Source organism: Bos taurus, chromosome 8, assembly GCF_002263795.3.
Source record: "Bos taurus isolate L1 Dominette 01449 registration number 42190680 breed Hereford chromosome 8, ARS-UCD2.0, whole genome shotgun sequence".
NCBI classification, from domain to species: domain Eukaryota; kingdom Metazoa; phylum Chordata; class Mammalia; order Artiodactyla; family Bovidae; genus Bos; species Bos taurus.
In genome coordinates, this window is record NC_037335.1 from 59,901,458 (window position 1) to 59,923,910 (window position 22,453).

The 22,453-nt window shown below is 52.8% G+C and overlaps 3 protein-coding genes across 16 annotated transcripts; 2 read left to right on the forward strand and 1 right to left on the reverse strand.

Moving 5' to 3' along the window:
* Positions 1-265: 265 nt before the first annotated feature.
* CREB3 (cAMP responsive element binding protein 3) lies at positions 266-4,457 on the forward strand. Its single transcript, NM_174286.2, is given in 9 exon segments — positions 266-394; positions 505-652; positions 728-795; positions 912-1,001; positions 2,639-2,745; positions 2,854-2,922; positions 3,527-3,611; positions 3,709-3,793; positions 3,875-4,457. Coding segments are annotated over 9 exon segments (1,098 nt in total). The 3' UTR covers positions 4,192-4,457.
* On the reverse strand, positions 4,329-15,728 carry GBA2 (glucosylceramidase beta 2). 3 transcript variants are annotated; one of them, XM_005210145.5, is made up of 17 exons: positions 14,877-15,728; positions 11,088-11,179; positions 10,664-10,779; positions 8,800-9,018; positions 8,261-8,500; positions 7,935-8,037; positions 7,629-7,782; positions 7,416-7,541; positions 7,048-7,220; positions 6,731-6,835; positions 6,433-6,540; positions 6,248-6,333; positions 5,950-6,056; positions 5,670-5,812; positions 5,480-5,595; positions 5,193-5,384; positions 4,329-4,918 (listed from the first exon to the last, which is right to left on the reverse strand). In XM_005210145.5, exons 1-17 carry the CDS (start codon positions 15,203-15,205, stop codon positions 4,637-4,639), a joined length of 2,691 nt encoding a protein of 896 aa, XP_005210202.1. In that variant the 5' UTR covers positions 15,206-15,728; the 3' UTR covers positions 4,329-4,636. The 3 variants fall into 3 exon arrangements, with proteins under 3 accessions (XP_005210202.1, XP_002689726.1, XP_059745540.1); XM_002689680.7 differs by having other exon boundaries at positions 6,182-6,333; XM_059889557.1 differs by lacking the exon at positions 8,261-8,500 and having other exon boundaries at positions 6,182-6,333.
* On the forward strand, positions 15,601-21,415 carry RGP1 (RGP1 homolog, RAB6A GEF complex partner 1). 12 transcript variants are annotated; one of them, NR_198872.1, is made up of 12 exons: positions 15,601-15,914; positions 16,089-16,164; positions 16,264-16,398; positions 16,767-16,903; positions 17,192-17,275; positions 17,377-17,526; positions 17,793-17,939; positions 18,123-18,250; positions 18,449-18,638; positions 19,188-19,339; positions 20,023-20,249; positions 20,752-21,415. NR_198872.1 is itself a non-coding variant. In NM_001434930.1 (11 exons), exons 3-11 carry the CDS (start codon positions 16,283-16,285, stop codon positions 20,767-20,769), a joined length of 1,122 nt encoding a protein of 373 aa, NP_001421859.1. In that variant the 5' UTR covers positions 15,794-15,914; positions 16,089-16,164; positions 16,264-16,282; the 3' UTR covers positions 20,770-21,415. The 12 variants fall into 12 exon arrangements, 11 of the variants coding, with proteins under 11 accessions (NP_001421859.1, NP_001421858.1, XP_059745174.1 ...); NM_001434930.1 differs by lacking the exon at positions 20,023-20,249 and having other exon boundaries at positions 15,794-15,914; NM_001434929.1 differs by having other exon boundaries at positions 15,794-15,935; positions 19,188-21,415.
* Positions 21,416-22,453: the final 1,038 nt, after the last annotated feature.

Consider the following 22,453-nt stretch of genomic DNA (forward strand, 5'->3'; position numbering starts at 1 on the left):
GGTCGGGTGGGGGGACTCCAACTCCCGGCATGCCTCGCGGGTATGTTCGTCACTTGTGTTCTGTTGGAAGTCTAGCGGGGAGTGGAGTCTGGGAGGCGTGTCCCGGTTTCAGAGTCATCGCCTGCAGCTAGGAGGAAAACGCCGCTGGAGAGCCGATAGGTGGGGCCGACTGACAGTCGATCGCGGTTACGCCTGGCTGGGGATAGGGTCCGGGTGGCGAAGTGAACTCCTGTGTTTCTGCGCATCTTTTCCGTAAATGTCTCATATGGAGCTGGCGTTGGACCCGGGTGACCACGACCTGCTAGGCTTTCTGCTAGAAGAAAGCGGTGGTTTGGGTGCGGCGCCCGACGAGGCCTTGACGTCTCCGCCGGATTGGGAGCTGCCACTTTCTGAGGTGAGTTGGGGGGCTTTGAGTCGGGGAGGCGTGAGGCGGGTTGGTGGGCGGGGTGTCCCTGAGGCAGGGGGTGGTGATGGTCAAAGCCTGTTAATTTGAACCCTGTGCAGTCTCTGAGCGACTGGGACGTGGAGGATTTCCTGAGCTGCCTGCCGAGTCCCCCAGCAGTGTTGAACGTTTTCAGCAACTCTGACCCCTGTCTTGTCCAGCATGACCACACCTATTCTCTGTCACAAGAGCATGTCTCCATCGATCTCGGTAAGCCTGAAATAAGTGAAGTTTGGGAAAGGAGAGGACTCCAGGGCCTGACTATTCATATTTGCCCTTTTGCAGATAATGAGAGCTATGAAAAAGAGAGGGCTCAGATGACTCCACTGCGTGTGGAGGAGCCGGCAGATCAGGTACTTGACTTGATTTACAGGAGGGTTATTCCCGTATTGCGCGGGTCGGGGCAGTATTCCGCGTTACTTTCTGAAATCCCTTTGCAACTCTGCTGCCCACCTCTCCGGAACCGCAGGAGATTGCTAGGCTGATACTGACTGAGGAGGAGAAAAGGCTGTTGGAGAAGGAGGGGCTTACTTTGCCTGGGATGCTTCCGCTCACTAAGGTAAGTCTCCCATTGTGGGGACGGGGGTTGTGTGTTCCAAGTAGGCCAGTTCTGTTAATTTTGTATCAGTAACTTGAAAAAGAACTGAGGTGAGAGATTAGCACATTTTTGAGTAGGAAGCTGGAGGATGTGGTTAGTATACTGCTTGCAAGGACAGATCCTGGTTTGTAGTGCTTGTATAAGTTTTGGTGTTCTTTTTAACTAAGAATTCAAAATTATCAGGGTAATATTAGTAAAGGGATTTGGAAAGTACTGTACAACCACGGGGCTGTGATACTTATATTTCACTGGTTTCATGCTAATTTACCTGTAGCTGAATAGTAAATTAAGTATTAGAGTTCATCAAGGCTGGATTAAGTAGTATAACAAGAATAAATGTAAAATTTGGAGTTTCAAGCAATGAGTGGCAGCTTCACACGCACGGTATTGTGATACTATGATGAAATCAATGTCTGTTAACAGAAAGGTTAGCTGAATTTTAATTTCTTAAAAATATAAGTTGAGCCAATTCCCTGGCAATCCAGTGGTTAGGACTCTGTGCTTTCACTGCTCAGGGTGAGGGTGCAATCCTGGTCTCACCAGGGTGCAATCCCCTGATCTGGGAACTGAGATCCCACAAGCTGCGAGGTGTGGCTAAAAAAAAGTACAAGTTGAGTCAACAGTGTGATATGGCTACTAAGGAAGAGAATGGGGTTTAGAAGCTGTATCATCAGATTCAGTTGTTGTTGTTGTTTGGTCGCTAAGTTGTGTCCAACTCTTTGCAATTCCATGGACTGTGGCCCGCCAGTCTCCTCTGTCCATGGGATTTCTCAGAGAAGAATACTGGAGTACGTTACAATTTCCTTCTCCAGGGGATCATCCCGACCCAGGGATGGAACCTGTTTCCTGAGTCGCCTGCATTGTAGGCGGATTCTTTACTGCTGAAGAAGAGAAGGCAATGACACCCCACTCCAGTACTCTTGCCTGGAAAATCCCATGGACGGAGGAGCCTGGTAGGCTGCTGTCTATGGGGTCGCACAGAGTGGGACACGACTGAGCGACTTCACTTTCACTTTCACTTTTCTTTACTGCTGAGGCACTGGGGAAGCCCAGTTGTATCATTAGATACCAGTTATCTAATAGTGTTGCCACTAGAAGGGCAGTAACCATCTTGTTTTCCTTTATATTGGCCAAAAAGCTTCTTAAGTTTTGAGCCTATTATCTTTGACAAATATTAAGAAGATGCAGTCCATCCTGAGAAGAGATAAGATGATGAGTTAAAATTTTTGCCCATTTTTTTTTTTTAAACTCTGAAGAAATGTCAAGTGCTTTAAAATAGCTGAAGACCTTTGTTCTATTATAGCCCCAGAGATTAGGTGCTAGGTAAGTCCAACAGGTAGAAATAACAGAGGCAGATGTTGGCTCATGATAAGGAAGGTTTTTTTAAAAAAATTATTATTTAATAAAATTGTTACAATGGTTTGGCTTGTGAGGACATTAACACCTGGTCCTCAGAAGCATTCAGACAGAAGCAGAGTGCCTATTGGTCAGGGAAATTGTAGAAGGAATTTATGCTTTGAGAAGATTGAACTCGGTTGCCTTCAAACTCTTTGGTTTAATGTACCTCTGATGGGATCCCTTTTCCTGTCTTCTCCCAGATGGAGGAACAAGTTCTGAAACGGGTGCGGAGGAAGATTCGAAACAAAAAGTCTGCTCAAGAGAGCCGCAGGAAGAAGAAGGTGTATGTGGGGGGTTTAGAAAGCAGGTATGAAAGGGAGCTGGACTTGGGGGTGGGAGAAACAGGTAATTGGAAGTATGAGGTTTTTGAAGGGAGGATACAGGCCATGTCCCCACATGCCTGTTATTCCTCCAGGGTCCTGAAATACACAGCCCAGAATCTGGAGCTACAGAACAAAGTACAGCTCCTGGAGGAACAGAATCTGTAAGCAACTCTTTCACATCAGGCTTTTCTCATCCCTCCCACTTAATACTGTCTCAATCTTTCTCCTGCTCCATCCTTGATTTCTCACAGGGCATCTCTCACGTATAAGGTCTGATGCTTGGTCTTTAATGGGTCTCTGATTCCATGAAGCTCACAGTAATAGGGAATAAATTCACAAGTATAAGTATTAAGAAGGAAGAGAGGGAGTAAGATCTCATGTGGCAGATGGCATTTGATAGTAGATATGATTCTGGGGTGGGGGTGGGGAGCATTCTAGGCAGAGAGGACACAGCTTAGTCCAGTCTGGCTGGAACCCTAACATAGGTGAGTTGGGCCAGAAGGTAGAGAATATAATCCCTGGTGAGGATTGTGTACAGAGCTGATCAGGCAGTGGAGAACCACTGAAGGGGTTTGCAAAAGAAGTTTAAGTCAGGGCAGAGACGTGTGTGTTTGTGTTAATGAGGTCTGATATTTTGGTCACAGAAGAGATCACTTGCAAAAAGTAAGAGAGGATCCAGAGCACACATAGAGAGGATGGCCTTAACAGGAGGGTTTTGTTGTATGGCAAGGTGCCAGGCTGGGGGTGCTCACTGTCCCCTTATAGGTCCCTTTTGGATCAGCTGAGGAGACTCCAGGCCATGGTGATTCAGACAGCAAACAAAGCCAGCAGCAGCAGCACCTGTGTCTTGGTGAGGATGGTGATGGAAGGAGATATTCTTTTCTCAGGTGGCAGGGAGAGGGGTGCAATGCAGAGCCCTTCTTCATCTCTTTTCTCCTGTGCTCCAGGTTCTACTGTTCTCCTTCTGTCTCCTCCTCGTACCTGCTATGTACTCCTCGGACACAAGGGGGAGCCTGCCGGCTGAGCACAGAGGTGAGAGCTCCATGAGGATACCACTAGGGAGGGGCTAGGGGAGAGCCCCAGCCTGCCCCTGAACAGGCTTTGTCTCCTCAGTGTTGTCCCGTCAGCTTCGTGCCCTCCCCAGCGAGGACCCCCCGCAGCTGGAGCCACCTGCCCTGCAGTCAGAGGTACCAAAGGACAGCTTGAACCCTGAGCTCCAGGCTGCTAGCAACTCTTGCTGCCTCTTCCATCTCATGCCCCAGGCTCCTAGAGCAGAGCCTCCCCTGCAATTGCCACTGCCTGATGGTTTCTCAGGGTGCTCCTGCCCAGATTCCATATCTCCCCTGCATGCAAATCTCACAAGAGAGGAAGGATGGCTCCCTACTCCCAGCCCCACATCTGTTATCTTGCAGGGCAGATACTCAGGCTAGATGTGAGGATGTGGGGGCCCTCTTATCAGAGTCTGGTGCCCCCTAGTCTGTGTTCGGAGGAAAGGGAGTAGGAGAGGGCTAGCCTCAGGTCCTGTACCCTGTCAGGAAGCCTAAGGACTCAAACACACCACACTCACTGGGTTTCTGGGTCTTTTATTTGAACCTGTGTATGTCTGTCACCCCATGAAAGGGCGTAAGAGAATCAGATGACCTCCCTGAACACGTCATGCAGTGAGGGGATGGGGTGAAGAAAGAAATAAATAAGTGATTCTGATGCATGGTTCACCCTCAACCCCTCTTTACTGGCATGGTGGGTAGGTAGAAGGGAGGGCATGATTGTCCTGGTGGCTCAGGGTTGCAGGAGACGGGGAGGTGGGGGTGGTGGCAGAGGAAAGGTCAGGCTAAAGGCTGGGCTGTTAGCGCCTCCTTCCACAGTTCACACGGCTCACTCTGGGCTTGGGTTTGCCATGGCTTCCTTTGGTCCACGTTTGGGCCTGGTGCATAGTCCTGTGCCCCGTTTGGATATTGGCCCAGAGGCCTTTTTATGTTGCTGCTGCTGCTGCAGGGCCAGCTGCATGGCCCAGATGCTCAGTGGCCGCATGTAGGCCAGTGAGCGGAACACCCGCCGCTGGCAGTACGCCTCAGGAGTCTGGAAGGCCAGGCCCAGGCGCTCCCACACAGTACGATAGCAGCCTTCAGCTGTCCGGAAGCCCTCCCGAGTCAGGCCCTGTAAGGGAGAGGGGGAAGTCATTACTTGGCAACCCTTGAATAGCTATTTCAGCTGGACAGATGGAGATAATAGGGTCTCTGCCCTCAGGGAGTTCCTGGCTAGTGGGGGAGATAAATTTGGCTCACAGGCAGAAGCCTGAAGACAGGCAATAGAATGCATGCCAAGGAAGGTGGGAGGCTCTCTGGATGGATAAGATGGCATTGAATTAGGTTATCAGAAGTCTGATAGCCAAGGTACAGATGGCAGAGAGCCGGGGAAGGGAGTGAGTTACCTCTTGGATCATGGTGGCTGCCAGCCCGTAGACCACGCCCACCCAGACTTCATCAGACTGGACGCTGGATGTGTCGGGAACACCACAGGGCTGCATGCCATTCACAGCCCCCATGGCCCCTCCTGCAAAGGCCTGGACATTGAACTCAAAGATCGTTTGGAGAGCACGGACCACCTGTTGGGTAGGAAAGACCTAGAGGGACAGAGAAGAAACATGGTCTTTTATACTTGCTTCCCACCCCCAGGAAAAACCCTCAGCTTTCTCTAGGACTTCTCCTAGTCTCTCACCTCACTGTCTCCTTCTCCTAGGCCACTGGCCCTTAGGAACCACTGGCCAGCACACTGGTCAGACATGATGCTACAGGACTGAGGCTGAGAGCTGCAGTCGTAGTTGTAGTAGCGGCCTGGAGAGGGAGGACACAGTAAGTCTCCTGCCTCCCAGAGCTGCCTTGAGATTCTTTAGGATTCCCCAACTCACCATTCCACAGCAGCCGATCATAGGCTTCCTGGCCCCGGCTAAGGATGGAAGAAAACTTATTCTGGGCCTCCTGTGCCCCACACAGAGCAGCCATCTGGACCATCACAGCCACGGCCGCCAGCCACAGTCCTCCGCAGTAAGCACTGATGAGGGACACGGGTTGGGGGAATCAGCCTGGCAGCTCCAGCCACTCTCGTACAGTATAATAGGCACACTGAGCCCACAATCCCTTGGTGCCCAGTTCCCCACCTCAGGCCCTGGAAATCCCTACCCCCCCAACCTGGGGCCTGTGGTGACCCATCCATCATAGGTTTGGTCTGCATAGCCTCCATTCTCGATGAGTCCATCGTGGTCCTTGTCAAACTTCATTTCAGACTCCATCACGGCCTAAAGAGGGATCAAGATACTGAAGACCGAGATACTAAGAAAAGACAACAGTAGCCAGCTGGGCTTTCCCCAGACACCCAGAAACATGCCACTTGTACACAGACCACTGCACACATGTCCCTTACCAGACACACAGGCCACATGTCCCTCAAGAAACATTGGTCACCCGTCAGGTAATAGTCCCGATAGACCTGCAGCACAAACTTCAGGTTCAGGTCCTTCCAGTCTCCAGTATCGTGGATCTCGTACGCATTGACCCGGAGCCATGGCTCGTCATCTGGGGAGGGGAGGAAATGTGGTCATCTGCACAGTGGGCTCAGGTGGAGGGTGCAGAAACGGAGGGAGAGACGCACCCTTGTGCTGGAGGGGCTTGTACCTGGGTCCCCAACATCATGGGGGATGACGTTCCTCCTCTTCACAGGCGCTGTTACCCCACTCATCAGGAACCGCCGCTGTGTCAGGTCCTCCCTGAGAGTGGCCAGAGCTGGGGGAGCAGATACACAAGGGGGGGTGCGGGGCAGGGAGTGGGTAGGCTTGGGGTGGCGCACAGAACTGTGTGTGGGACTCAAGTGAGCAGGATCCACATATGTCTGAGTGGAAGAGGCATCAGGGACCACCAAGGTTCAGGGCTGTGGGGAACTGAGAAGCAGAAGGGGAACAAAAGGGACCCTCACCCATGTCATACTGAAGGCTGAGCTCAAGTTTGGGCCAGAGCATGATGAGGGCGAAGGAAGCATAAAAGTGGACATCGTATGTGTTATACATGCGGTATTCCTGGCCTGGAGAAATGAAGGAGACAACACGTTGCCAGAATTCCTGCTGCTTCTTCATACTGCCCTGCCTAGCTGCACCTCTAGAATTGGGGTGTAGGGCACCATCACACTCCATGTTCTAGCCAGTACCCTGGGATAGGCAAAACCCATCCTCCTGCCGTGGGGCAGGGCACTAACTGGCCTCATGGACACACACCACGCCCCTTGGCAGCCCGTACCTTCAAGGTAGGCAAACCGGCCGTACTCCTGCAGGAGGGGGCGGAGCTGGCCCATGCTGCCCACCAGCTCCTCTGGCAGGGAGTCTTCAGGAACTTCCAGCCATACTGTGCCCCCGTCAGCCAGGAAGTAAAGTTCATTGAACAGTGCAGATTTGTACCAGGCAGGCAAGGATCTGGGGAGGCAGGAGGAGGTAATGGTCTCATGAGGGTGGCACTTCAGGAAAGGAAGGATTCTGGGGTTCAGTGAAGTAGGGGTCCCAAGTGAATCCCAGACCACCTCTGTTGACTTTGGTGGTGGAGAGTGAATCAGAGTCTTAGTGAAAGTGTGAGGGCCTGGGAGAAAGGCAAGAGACGGGCTCCACTGGCACCTGTCCTCCAATACCGGGCTCTGCCAAGCCGAGATCTTCTCTTCCCAGTCGGCATAGTGCCTCAGGGCATAGTGGCTGAGGGCGGGTGCTGCATCACCGTCTGGGCCAAAGAACCTTGTGTACCGCCTGGGTGGACAGAAGGGGAGGCATGAGAACACGGGCTCCACTCAGACCCCCAGCACCATGATCCGTGTACACTCGCATTCCCGTCACCTGTAGTAGACCTGGCCCTTTGCTCCAAACATGATTCTGGGCATGTCCCAAGCCAGTGAGAACTCTAAGCGGTGCCGGCCTCGTGGTGGCAGCTTGCCCGAAACACACACAGCCCCAGCGATGCCCACTCCTTTCTGCGAAGGGAGACTTTTTCCTGAGAGAAGCACAAAATGAGTGAGTACCCACTTTGGCCACAGAGATCCCTGACATAGGAAGAAGGCCTGTTGGTTACCAGGCCTCCCAGCCCTGCTCTGAAGACAGGGACATTCTCTCTTCCCTCCACCTCCCCGTGAGACCCCCCATCACCAGCGAGGGAGTCCAGCTGTCCATCCAGAAGTAGATCCTGCCACACCTGCTGCCCGGCGCTGTCAGGGTCAAAGGCTGTAAGGTGGGTTACCGTTGTGTCTGCCTGTTAAGGGGTCAAAGACTTTGTGAGGAGAAACTCCATAGGTGCGTGGCTCCTGACTAACTCCCCTCTATATCTTCCCGCCTCTAAGTTCCACCAGCTCAAAGGCTACGGTGAGGGTGGGACTCAGGAGTTGAAGAAGTGAAGAGATCACAGTGGATTGGGCTCAGGGGTCAGGCTGAGAGCAGGGCTTCAGGGCAATGCTATAGGGCAGGCGCCTCCATACCGAGAGTCGCGCAGCCACAGCCATGGTGTAGGGATTCGGGGGGGTTGGATGATGCAGCAGCAGCCCCTGAACAGTCTCCCCATCATGCTCCAGACAGAAGGGCTCATTCCACAACCCCCCGGGGGCGTCGTCTTCACCACCAAGTCCGTTCCGCATAGAGAACATGATGGACACTTCCAGGGCTTCATCCCCTTCATTTTCCACATCCCACACAAAGACTCCTACAGGCAGGCTGCTGTCCTGGGAGCAGAAGGTCAGACTCAGATGGCCCCTGTGTAGCCTTTCGGCCCCACTTCCCAGGATCAGTCCTTGGCACCGAGGAGCTGACTCAGATACCCGCTAATATAGTGTCTTCCACTTGCATCTCCCCACATTGCCTGGCAGGCTGTCTACTAGGAGACAGAAGACCAATTGGTTGGTGGTCCTAGGAAACCAGTGTGAAGTTCATGCCCCACCCCTCTCGCACAGGTCACGACACTTCCAGGAGAGAGAGATCCTGGGGAAGGGAGAGCCCAGAGGAAACCAAGGGGGAGCCTCACCTGGTAGTCATGGGGTAAGATGGGTGTGATCTGGCGGCAGGTGAGGGTGACGTTCTGGCCAGGAAGCTGATAGACAGTCCAGGCTCTGGGATAGAGGGCGTGGTAGAATGCAAAGTACCCACATAGACCCCAGTTCCAGCTGCACAGGACACTCGGGCGCTCCACCGACAGGACTTGCTGGTACACCGTCTGTCCTCTCCGGCGCAAACACACTGTGAACTAAACAAGAAGGTACGTGGGCTGGAATGGGGTAACAGGTATCTCAAACGAGACCCCTTCCCAGAGTGGCTTCTCCCCTGCCAGACCCTGCAGTGGTGACCCACGTCCACAGGCCTTCCCCCTACACTCAGTAAATTACTGCAAATCGTGCCTTCTCCATCTTTCTCCCTGCTTGCTCTCCCTTCTCACTGCTCTGGTCTTAACTGCCCTAAGACTGGCCCGCACCATCTCTGCCCCATCCCATCTGGATTTCAGACTGATCTTTCTTACAGAGAACTCAAGATATATTAGTCTGTGTTTATAATATTTCAATGACTCCCGTGGCCCTCAGGCTAAAATCTAAACTCACCTACCTGGCTTTCCAAGTTTCATTCTTGAGGTGGCCCCTCCCGGCCCATCAGATTCATTACTTGTTCAAGCCCTTATATTTCTGGTCATATCAAATACTGTTGCTTGAGCACAGTACATTTCCTTCTCCATGCTTTTGCGCATGTTCATTCTCCTTTTGGTAAAACCCCTCAGGCTTCAAGGCCTAGATCAAATGCCATCTCTCCCCTCAAGCAGTGAGCCATTCTCCTGTGTGCCCCCTACCCTTCTAGTCCAGCATGTGATAATGTGTTTACATTCTGACCCCCTGACTGCTCTGGAGGGTCCAGGCTGTGAGGGGTTAATATCTCCTCCCTCGGTTCAAAGTACGCCTAATATCTTTAATGTATACATCAAATAATTTTTTTTTATGTTGTTGGAATAGTAGGTAATGGTTAACATTACAGGCTTGTAACCAAGGGAAAACTGGTTCTGAATCCCACTGCTTCCCTTTACCAACCATGTGACCTTGGGCATGGTACTTAGTTGCCTCATGTGTAAAACGGGCATAATAATGGTACTTCCTTGTAGAACTATCTTTACATATTAAATATTATACAAAAAAAGAGTCATGATTCTGGAGGGCATTCGCCTCAGGATACCTCAGGAATGAGCCAGAGAGGAAGCCTGGGGCCTTGGGCAGGGTTGGTGAACCTGAACTAGGAAGGGCAGTGTCATTAATAGGATTCAAGGTCTGCTAGTCATTTCTCCTTTGAAGATGAGCTGGAGGCCTCCCTCAGACAGGAAGTAGGAACTTGGTGGACAACTCAACATGGGAGGGCACTAGAGACAGATGATGAAAGGTAGCCCACATGCCTCTGGCAATCAAAGGCCTAGCAGTGACGAAGTGGCTGACGGCTGGCAAATCAGGGCAAGCAGTAGGTGCTCTGTGCATGCATCTCTGTTCCTGTGCATTTGCAGACTTTTGGTTTGTTTTCCCTTCTGATCTTTCAAGCAGGTTAAGTGATCCTGGAATTGTCTGACTCTCTGTGGCTGGGGACAGGCTCAACCAGTGGAGCTGGGGCAGCAAGGCAGGTGGGAGGCATTTATTAGAGAAATAAAGGGCACCAGGGGTACCTTTTCTCTTTCAAAGAACATGAACTCTGAGTGTCTCATTCCTATAGTACACTCCAGCACAGGGCTTGGCACACAGAAAGCATCCTGAAAATACTACATGGAATCATGTACATCTCTAATCGCCACATCCTACACTAGCCAAGAGACCATTCCTGCCTGGGAGGTATTGTCCGGGACCTCTGCTCTACCTCCTGGCTCTTACTTGGTTAGCGATGACTGTCTGGTGCTGGTACATTCCAGGATTAAGCTGCCAACGACAGAACTGGCCTCTCCAGCCTCTGGTGATAGTGCCTCCCCCAATGCCACCCAAGGGACAACCTAGAGAAAGAATCAAGATGTCAGAGGGGCACGGGAGAAGAAAAAGAGCGCATTTCTCACTTTCTAGACTATAGAGATGGGTTCCCCTAAACCTGGGGTGGGGGGTGAGGGGAGAATATCAAATTCACACACTGTGCACTTTAAACTTATACAGTGTTCTATGTTAGTTATATCTCAATAAAGCTGGGGTGGGGGAACCCTAGGGAATGGGTCAGTGCAATTTAAAGAAGCTGAAGGCTTCTTTGCCTAGCTCCAAGTGGGCCTGGATGCTGCTCTCTCTGACTGGGCAGGACTGGAGTGAGGCTCACCGTAGATCTGTCTCAGGGGCACAGAGTTGATGAGGTCGATGAAAGGTTTCTTCTTTTCCACCTGGGTCTTACGGTACCACCACTGCAAGTACCTGAGGAGCAAGGGGTGCTGTGGGTCAGGGCAAGAGGCTGCAGTCACCTCTCTCTCTTTGGACACTGTGACTTCCCATGTTTAACTGTTCCAAGGACCCACTGCCTTCACTTCAAACTTCTCCTCTCAACTTCTCTGTAGTTCAAGGTCCTCTCATCTTCCCAGTCACCCCCAGTCATGGCACGGGACTATCTTTGTTTCTCCTTTCTACTCCTTAGAAGGAGCTCTCTGATCTTTCCTCACCTCTAACTCCACCACTGATTTAATTTATTCCAGGAGCTTCTGTCTGAGGTGCTGAAAGGGCCAGTTAGTTTCCTGACTTATAATCACCCCCACCCCATAAACAGGCATGTGAAGTCGCTTCAGTCGTGTCCAACCCTTAGCGACCCCATGGACTGCAGCCTACCAGGCTCCTGCGTCCACGGGATTTTCCAGGCAACAGTACTGGAGTGGGTTGCCATTTCCTTCTCCAATGCATGAAAGTGAAAAGTGAAAGTGAAGTCGCTCAGTCGTGTCCGACTCTTTGCGACCCCATGGACTGCACTCTACCAGGCTCCTCCGTCTGTGATATTTTCCAGGCAAGAGTACTGGAGTGGGGTGCCATTGACAAAACTTGAACGGCTTCAATGCAGAAACCAAGGGGTTCCAATGCCCATGGATAAAGATTTGCCCAAGCAAATTCTAGAGGACATGTACATAATTTCAAACAGGCATAGGCTGCTGCAGTAGCTTCTTTTTTAAAATGATTTTTCTTCTGATTATGAAAGGTTGAAAATCTGGAGAATGCACTAGGTGGAAGGTGAAAAAAATCCCACCCATATACATTTTGGGCCATCTTCTTTTAAGTCTTTTTCTTTTTTTTTCTTTTTCTGTCTCTTTTTAAGTTCAGCATTTAAACTGTAAGCTTTCTAATTTGTTCTCTTATTATATCCCAGAAAAACCTTCTAAAACCCCCAACATATCCTGATCTTATCACAGCTCTGTATCCAATAGGCAAATGATTCTGTTTGGGATTCAAGGCTTTGACATCTGTCTCAGTCTATCTTGTATGTGTGTGTGTGTGTGTGTGTGTGTGTGTGTGTGTGTGTGTTAGTCGCTCAGTTGTGTCTGACTCTGTGACCCCATGGACTGTAGCTCTTCAGGCACTCTGTCGATGGGATTCTCCAGGCAAGAATAGTGGAGTGGGTCGCCATTTCCTTCTCCAAGGGATCTTCCCACCCAGGGATTGAACACAGATCTCCTGCATTGCAGGCAGATCCTTTACCATCTGAGCCACCAGGAAAGCCCCAGCCTATCTTACTTCCTACAATTTCCATTCAGAGTGGGTCCTCACTAAGCAACCCCTTCCTGCCGGACTCTCTCCCAATTCCACTCTCCTCCCTCACCAGTTCGTTTATCCCCATTGTTCAAGCACACTGCTGAGAGCCATGTAATGGGGTAAGTAATCCTGCTGAAGTAGAGTCCTACCTCAAGTCCCTACCTCAACAGATGGTTGGAAGGGCACAATAGATACCCTTCTATTGGCACACCTGTGCCCTTCTAAGGTCACAAATGACACAATAGATAGGAAAGCTACAAAGTGGAATATACATGTCACATATCATCATTACTTGTACGTACACTATCTCAGCTCCCGATCAGACACTGTCCTGTTACTTTAGTGTTCCTCATGTGAGTCTGACATACTTTTCAGTTCCATGGGGAAAGGGACAGCGACAAAGACTTGTTGCTTATTACCCACAGCTTCAAGTACAGGGCAGGGCACCTGGTCTGCAGTCAACAAATATTTGCTGGGTTTGTAAAGAACGTATGTACAAACAGTGGAACATAAGAGAAATGAACAGGGACAGGAGCAAGTGGAGGAGAAATATGATTAAAGAACAGGGAGGGTACATTCTGGGAGTGAGGGGAGATGGAGGGAAGATGAACAGTGGGATGGTGGGAAGGCAGCTCTTCTTTGCAGCTTAGAGGAAACTGGACTTTGAAACTGGTGGCCAGAAAGGATTGCCAAATGGAGGGAGGGCACAGCTCCGATTAGGGCAGTGAGGGAGAAATGCAAGATGTGAAGATAGCAGAACAAAGGAGTGTCTAGCGCAGAACAAGCACTCAGTACATATTTACTGAATGAATGGATTCGGGCTGAAAGCGAGAGCAACCAAAATTGAGTTCTTACCATTCTGAGGCCAAGAGAACTCTGTCTTACTGGGGCTCCTGAGCAGTGTACCCCCAATTCAGCTCCCTCTTAGGGCCTATGTTTCTCTCACACCAATGAGCAGCTGGCTATTCCTGATCTATTTGTCCTTTTCAACCTCAACTTAATCATTCAGAATTCTTGTCTCACCCCTGCATTCTCCTCAGTGCAGGACCTCATCTCATCTCAAAACCCGTGTGTCAGTGATCCCCACCTGTCCTGGGATGGGGATCTGAGTCCAGGGGGTGAGGACAGCTTCAGGCATCTGTGATTCAGCTTATACTTAGGGATGGAACGGCTAAGATGCCCATGGACAGGTTCTTGTCCTCAGTGTTCCCACCACATATACCCCAAGGTGCTTCTCTCAATACCCTGGCCCCAGATCCTGTTTTGACCCAAAGCCTTTTAGGGTCAAAACTAGCCGAGTCAGTTTCAGAAGCAGCCTGGAGGAATTACTGTGCTCTGGTACAGGGCACCCAGAGGAACTGTCAGAGGAGTCAGACACCCAGGCAGCAACAGGCCCTCCCCACTGCCAAGGGCTTGGGTTAGGTCCATGGGCTCTCCACCCCAGCCCCACAGCACTGACCGCAGAAGAGAAGGAATCTCTACTTAAGAGGCTGTCAAAGCTAGGTTTCCCATACTTGAAGCCTCCCTCTGCAGTTCTGTGTTTACTGTGGCAACTGTCTCAGGATGACCTCAGGGTAATGCTTTCTGTCCTCACAGGCACCTGTCCCTGTTACTGGGTCTTGGTCCCCAACACTCAGTGAGGATCCGGAGGAGTCCTACAGCCTCCTACAGGATAAACTCTCAGCCTGTCTGCAACCCCTTGCTGGGGTGGGGGACCTGGAAATGCTCTGGAAGATTATAACTAATCTCTAGGAACACCTAAGGCAGGGCCATTCTGGTCAAAGGTCTTCTTTGCTTTTTATATCAGGGGCCATCTATTCCAGAATAGATTGAATATTACCTTTCATCACCCTCTCCTTAGGGTTGAGAGCAGGCAGGTTCTCAACCACTCCCTGGAGCCAGAGTTTGAGGAAAGAAGCCAAAGGGTGTTGGGACTATTAAATGCTGTGCCTAAGTGAGTGAGATTCAGTGAATACTCCAGTTGCTTAGGGGGATCTGGAGTTGAGAACCCTTTCCTTCCAGAAGACAACATTGTATCAGTACTGAAACTGCCGGAGTATCTTTCCTACCTTGTCACAAAGTATACCTAATCCCAAAGGGCAGTCTTCAGAGAAGAGAGAGCACCTGAGAGGGAGCCTAGATTTGTAAGGCTTACTACAAGGCTCAAATGCCCTTTCTTGCTAAAAAGACAAGTTACTGGAAGGAAGTAGGTTGCAAAGAGACCTGACCTGGTCTAACCCTCCAAAACTATGGGCTTAGATGATGTTGGGAATAGGGGCCACCTGACCAGGACAAGGCACCCTCCTGCTTTCTCACCCTTTCCTGCCTCTGCTGGAACAAAGTGAGGCACAAGGTCCTCTAGGCAATGGGATCGACTCACCTCAAGCCCATGCCCAAGTGCTTTATCAGGTTGCTCAGCGAGATGTCATTGGCATTAAAGGGTTTCCTCTTCTCTGCAAACTCGTGAGCCAGGCAGATGCGCCAGCCAAAGGGAGGCACCTGGTAGCCCTTAGCTTTCCCCTCGTAGGAAGCCATCAGCTGCCCGGAGTCCTCCGCACTGCTGTAACCCTGTTCATGCTGGGGTGGACTGTCCTCAGGGATTGGACAGTCTGTAACCTGCACAGCCTCCGTGCCATTTTCAGGGCAAGAAGCCTGTGGATCCCCTTTGGCACAGCTGGTCTGCTCCGAGGCTGGGACTCCGGTTCCCATATTCCCCGGATCCTGGGTCTCCAGGACCTAGGTGGTTTCAGTTTCCGAGCTTTCTGGTACCAAGTATCTGGCCAGCCAAGCCCAGATGCGGACGTGGATGGTTGTTAGGTGTTGTCTAGGAGAGCGGGCCACGGGGGAAAGCTGAAGCGAGCTGGTGTCTCCGTGCAACCAGGTAGCTGTTGCTGCTGCGGCGGCGGCGACAGCAATAAAGCCGCCACGGTCTCACCCTCGGTTGTCTCTCTGGGTCCTGGGCGGGAAGGATCGGGTCTCGACGTCATTGGGCCGCGGTGATTAGCTGGCCCGGCCAAAGGGCGACTGGGCCCACGGAGAGGGGAGGAGCCCCCGGGGCCGGCCCTCCAGGCACCGCCCCCGGGACCGGCCTGGGAGTTCGCCGCAGCCCAGGCCCCGTCCCCGGGCCGCGGCACCAGGCCCCCCAGCGGTGGGCGCCAGGTCCCGCCGGCCGGTGTCCGGGGCGGCGCCCGCGCCCGGGTACCAGCCCCTGGGAAGGTGACCCAGGGCGGCCGGCCCACCCAAGCCCCTTCCGGCCTAGCCAGCCCGGCGCTTCCGGCCGGAAGGGACTCGGAGGGAAGTCCCGCCTCTGCCGCGGCCGCAGCCACGCACTTGGCCCAGGCCCGGAGGGGCGGGCGGCCGAGGCCTTCGAGGCACCGGGTACCCTGTTTCAGTCTGGCCCCCTGTTTCGATCTGAGGGGTATCCGAGCTTGGGCGCGAGGTGCCGGGCGGCCGGGGCCCCGGGCTGGGAGGTGAAACCTCCAGGGAAGGGGTCGGGGGTGGCCTGGGGGTCCCGGCCGGGAAGAGAGGGGATGACCTGGCGCCGATAGGGGCGGGGGGCTGGGACCCTAAGCGGCGCCGTCTCCCTCTGCAGTGCCCGGTCAGCTGCCGCCGTACCTGCCTTCCGCCTTCCCGCACTCCAAACCTGGGCGCTTCCCTCTGACACCGTGGTACTGAACGCCCGTTTCCTCGGTCCTCACCCCCAGGCTCGCCCGAGACACCCTTCCCTGCCATGGTACTGACCTCTGATACGCCTTGTTTCCTTCTAGATCCGATCCCGGAGCTGCCATGATTGAAGTGGTAGCAGAGCTGAGCAGAGGTCCTGTGTTTCTGGCAGGGGAGGCCCTGGAGTGTGTGGTTACAGTCACCAATCCCCTGCCCCCAACTGCCACTTCTGCATCCAGGTGGGGACACTGGTACTGAAGAAAGCGGCCCTTCTGGGAGGAAGCCTGGTATCTGTAGTGCTGAGCCAGAGCTCAGATCGTCCTGTGGCTACATCACCACCACCTTGTTCATTGTGCTCTCATTGTAGGGAAGGGCTAGTTAACAGAAGATGTGGGTGACATAGCCCTCAGCTCGCCTTTCCTCTCTCCTCCCCCTGCTACCTATGGTATACTTCTCTTTGTATAATGGTTTCTCTTTGGGGTTCTGGATTCTCTGATCCGGATGACAGCCACCTCTCTGTTGGTCTTCTCAGTGTGGTAGGGAGTTTGGGAGAGCGTTTGTGAGGTCAGGAACTCCCCTCTGATGCCCTCTTTTCCTGCTCCCATAGTGAGGCTCTGGCCTGGGCCAGTGCCCAAATCCACTGCCAGTTCCACGCCAGTGAGAGTCGAGTGGCACTTCCTCCCCCCGACTCCAGTCAGCCAGATGTCCAGCCTGAGAGCCAGACTGTCCTTCTTCCACACCGAGGTTAGAGATGGGGCTTTTGCCCTCAGAGGGATGGAATCATTGTTACCCAAGGGTGAAGTTGTCAGATTGTTCCGGTGGGTCATTACAGTCTCTGTCCTACTGGGGATGTGGTGGAGTGTAATTATTGTTTTAGGTGGTGTAAAGCTGTTCCTGTCTCACCTTGAGGAAAAAGGAGTGGCTTAGTTTGGGTTGCCCTGTGTTGGCAGTGCTTACTGCCCTCACTTGCTGTGCTAGCCTTCTCCAGCGCTAGACAATGAGGTTATTAAGTTGCCGTCTTCTATTTTTTAGGTGAGAGAGGTCAATGTATCCTTTCCACTCCACCAAAAATCCTCTTCTGTGACCTGAGGCTAGACCCTGGAGAGTCCAAATCATGTGAGTGACTGCCCCCGCGCCCCTGGATTGCCTTCTGCGGCTCCTGGAGGGAGGACCTCTCTGGCTACTTCCAGCTGCCCTGACTACTGCTTCCCAACCAGACTCCTACAGCGAAGTGCTGCCTGTAGAGGGACCACCCTCGTTTCGGGGTCAGTCAGTCAAGTATGTCTACAAACTGACCATTGGCTGCCAGCGTGTCAACTCACCCATCACTTTACTGAGGGTCCCTCTGAGGGTTCTTGTGCTCACTGGTAAGCAAGGGTTCCTGGAGGGAGGGGCTGGGGAAGAGCCTCACCAAAGCAGTAATGCTCTTTAGAGAGTTTGTGAAAGGGGCTGGAGGGAAGCTTCCTGATCTTAGTCAAGGTGTGAGGGAGTTGGGGAGAGAAAGTCCTGGAGCACAGGTGAGATGCCTACCCCTCAGTTGTGGCGCCCTGTACCTTCAACATTGACAGTTGGCATCTAAAACCCTAACCACTGCTCTTCTCTCCCACCACCTCTCCACTCACTCTCTCTCTAGGCCTTCAAGATGTCCGGTTTCCCCAGGATGAGGCTGTAGCCCCATCCAGTCCATTCCTGGAGGAGGACGAAGGTGGGAAGAAGGATTCATGGCTCACCGAGCTGGCTGGGGAGCGCCTCATGGCTGCCACATCCTGCCGCAGCCTCCGTGAGGATCCTTCCAGAATTGCCCCGCCCCTTCCTCCCCTGTAGTATTCCTGTCTCAGAGCCAGACTCTCCTAACCGCCACATTCTTCTGAGGACCCACAGATAGTTCATGATTATAAAGGAAGGCCCACCTTTTGGACTCCCCAGTATGGACCCCAGGCTTACTGTGTCCGTCTCTCCCCAGATCTGTACAACATCAGTGATGGCCGAGGAAAAGTTGGGACATTTGGCATCTTCAAATCTGTATACAGACTTGGCGAGGATGTGGTGGGGACCTTAAACTTAGGGGAAGGAACTGTAGCTTGTTTGCAGGTGAGAGAGGAGCGGGAACTTTGGGGGAACTGGGCCTGAAGGGTTAGGGTGGAAGGAGAGGGCCTGCAGAGACGGGTGGCATGGAGAAGTGGGTGTCACCCAGGGCCCTCTGGTAAAACAGCATGAGGTTGGGCTGCCCTCCCGCCCAGTCAGCACGTCCCTGTGCCTGCCTACACACCCTTGTCTTCTTGATCGCAGTTCTCAGTGAGCTTACAGACAGAGGAGCGTGTGCAGCCTGAGTACCAGCGGCGCCGCGGGGCAGGAGGTGCCCCCTCGGTGTCCCACATCACTCATGCCCGGCACCAGGAGTCCTGCCTACACACAACCAGAACCAGCTTCTCTCTCCCCATCCCTCTCAGTTCCACCCCAGGCTTCTGCACAGCCATTGGTGAGACCCTGACCATTGTTGGGGGCGAGGGGAGCCCAGGGTAAAATGCTGTGCTTTGGTACTGTATAATGGATCCTGGTTCCTAACACACGCCCAGAAGTTTCCACATCCAACCTCTGACCCTTAACACTTCCTCAGAACTTCAACCTGTTTCTTGGGTGCACGGACCCCTAAATTCTTAACAGCTGTGCAGATCTCCTCTCCCCCTGCCCACTGGGACCCTGTGGTGCACTTATCTCTGATTCCTCACTCTGATTCCAAAGAGCATTTGCTTCAAGCTACCAAGTCCTGACTGTCCCACACTTGGGTTCTTAGGTACCTGATGCTCTTGTCCTTATTGTCATGTTTCCAGTGACAACACACTAGATTTCTTGAGCGAAATTCTCAATCCTGGCTCCCTGCCCCATGACTTCCCTGCTCTTCCTGAATACAGGGTTTCGTTTTTGTTTTCTAATTTACTAACCACATCCTGTCATTGGCTTTTACTCCTGGCGTCTAAATGCTTCTGCCTTTATCTCCCCCCCCCACCCCCACCCCCACCCACCGCAGTATCCTTGAAGTGGCGTTTGCATTTTGAGTTTGTCACCTCCCGAGAACCCGGTTTGGTGCTCCTACCTCCTGTGGAACAGCCTGAGCCCGCCACCTGGACGGGACCTGAGCAAGTGCCTGTGGACACCTTCAGCTGGGACCTGCCCATCAAGGTGCTGCCTACAAGCCCTACCCTGGCCTCCTACGCGGCCCCTGGCCCCAGCACCAGCACTATAACCATCTGAAACTGACCCACGTGGCACAGCCTTCTTCAGGATCCTGAGAACTCAGCCCCTGGGCTCTAGTAGGGCCCATTGTTCCCACCTGGGGTCCAGTGGCACAGATAATGAGAGACAGGCTTTCGGCTGGAGCGTTAACTTATTTATTCAGAATAAATCAGCAGCTGCTAGTGGTTTCCCTGGAAGTGGCAGCAGCAGTGGGCGGTCAGCAGAAGGGCAGTCAGTTGTGTTTAGCTGGAGTGGGGAGCAGGCGCCGCAGGCACAGGGGTGTTAGCTGAGCCCCACTCTGGGTCGGGCCCTCCCCCTTTGCAGGGCAGCCGAGGGTCAGATTTTTGCACGAGGGAGAACTGGCATGTTCCTGCCTCCTGGCGTACCTCACAGCCCGCAGGGAAGTCGATAGGATGCTGGGACCTGGGGAACCGAAGGATGGGGGAAGGGTCAAGACAGTGAAGGTCCACCTTTCTCCCTGCGCCTCATCCCCTCCCCAGCACTCCTCCCATGTCTCCCCAGTGCCCCCGGCCCTGCAGTATTTCTCTTGCCTGCCATATATGGATTTTTTTCATTTCATAGCAGGAGTACTTTCCCTCCAGATCCATCTAACTCCCCTCTCTCTGTAGCCTGAAGCCTCTCACACCTTCTTGTCGGTTCAGCCAGCCTCTTACTGCTACTCCGTTCGTTCTCACATCAGAGCAATCTAGTCACACCCTGGCCAGCTCTCAGTCCCTCATATCGGAGCCATTCTCTCTGGCCACCTTTGGTCACTCACGTATCACAGCAGCCCACACCGACCGGATGCAGACAGGTGCAGTGGAAGCAGTCCTTGCGGAGCCAAGACTCGCCCAGGGTGAAATATTTCCCCTCATAGTGGCAGGGGGCTGGGGAAGAACAGGAAATGTTAGAGCCAGAGTGGAGGAGTAAGGGCACGCTGCCCCTACGTGTGGTCTCTCCTCTGTCCCAGCTCCAGGGAGTCTGGGTTTGCTGCAACAGGACCACCTCTGAGCCCTTCCTCCCAGTGCCCTCTGCACCCATCCTTCCTTATGCCTCACCCAGTTTTACCTTGAGCCTGGAAGTAGCACTTGCTGTGGACTCCTGGGTGCTGGAGGAGCAGAGATACCACCAAGTAGATGACCCCCCAGCCTCCCCGAGTTCCCGCAGCCTGTCCCACCCAGGGTGTCCTTGGGGCCATTCCGGCAGCACAGCTCTTTCGGACCCTTCTTGGCTTCCGTTCAGGCTGCTCTGGCCTCGTCTTCCTTGGCTCTTCTCTGTTCCTCTCCTTGAGCCTTAGCTTCTGTCTCTCTCCCCTGGGCGCCTGTCTTACACCATCTCCGTGCCCTCTGTTCTCACAGGCTTGGGGATGTTTATAAAGTGAGGACCCTGGCCCCCTGCTGAGTGGAGCTGGAAAAGCCGTAACCTGTTTCCTGAGGTGAGGGCATGAAAACAAGAGGTCTAGCTTTAACAAGCTGTGAGAGCTGATTCATGCCCCCGCACAGCCAGGGGGAGGAGGGTGGCCGGGGAAGGGGTACTGGACTGGGCACTTCCCCAGCAAGGAGGGGGTGGGGTGAGGGCCCCCAGGTGGTCCCCAGAACTCTCCCTGGCCTGGAGAGAAGGAAGCATTCCACCATCTCCCCCCGCCCCGTAATACACACACACACACACACACACACACACACACACTCTCTCCAGGGGTGTGTACGCTGGGATCCCTGCCTGGACCGGAGGGAGGCATTTCCTGGGGATGGCTAATCCTGTGCCCCAGCCAAACCAAGGAGATGCAGTAGGGTGCGACGGCCAGAGGCTCCAGGAGAGCAAACAGGCACCTGGTGTGGAGGATGTTTCTCTCAGACCCCAGGGCAGGGTCTCCTTGCAGTGTCCTAGAGACATGGCTGCCCCTCAGAGGTTAGGGGTGGGGGGCTGGGGGCAGGTGTCTCTTTTTTTTTACAGGCATCCCAGAGATAAGACTATCCATTGTTAATCACCCCAAACACACAGCAAATAAAAGATCTTGCCATATCTGGGAATGGTTCTTTTCAAAGAGGAACATCTCTAAGTGCCCTCACGGTATGGGTCATTCCAGTTTTCACAAGAGAGGCCCCTCTTTTCTCCTATGTTACGGAATGAGGATTTAGGAACGTATCCTCTGACATCCTCTTTTGGATTTCCTGTAGGTTGTGGAGAACCTGAAGAGAGGTGATTAAGAGCATAGGTTGTGGAGTCAGACTCTGGATTTAGATCCTAATTCTACTAAAAAGCTATGTGACATTGAGCAAGTTAGTTCACCTTTCTAAACCTGTTCCCTTATCTGTAAATTGGAATAGTGATACCAACTCATAAGACCATCAAGAGGATTCCATGAGATAATGCATGTCATGCTCCTAGCGCTGTGCCTGGCACATAGCCCTCTGGAAAGAGTAAACTGCTGTGGTCAGTGCTAGATGTTCCATTCTTTGAATGATGCAGAGGAGCCCTGTGTGCACGGCCCACAGCTTCTGTTGGGGCTGCTATAGATTTTTTTCACTTGCACACGTATGCTCCTTTCATCCTACTACTTCCTTCAAAAATTACCTCCAGGATGGTTTTGGTCCTTGTGTCTTTGAAACTCTAAATGTGCGCTTTGAGAACAGAGTTGCTGATCAGCCTCCTTTTCCTAGGTCAGAACCCTCACTTCTTCCCGGGAAGACATATCAAATCCTTCCAGCTAACTTTGGGACTCCTGCTTTTTCTCATAAGGTTTCTGAACCATTTCTTCCCATCCTCCTGTGAACTCTCAAGTTCTCCTTTCTGACAAGTCTAATGCTAGCCTTTGGTATTAATTGCCCCAGCCACACCAGATTTCTTTCACTATTTCACACTCCAAAGACCCCTGTTCCAGCTATCACTCTCCTACCAACAGGGTCAATCACTTTGGCACTTATTCTATTTTCCTTCTAAGTCTCCAGTGCCATTTACCCCTAGACTACCCCTCCCTGTAACCCAGTGGTTCCAATCCAACTACTTCTAGAGGACTACCCTCCCTCTCCCCTTGTCACCATTCAGAAACAGCTTCATCAG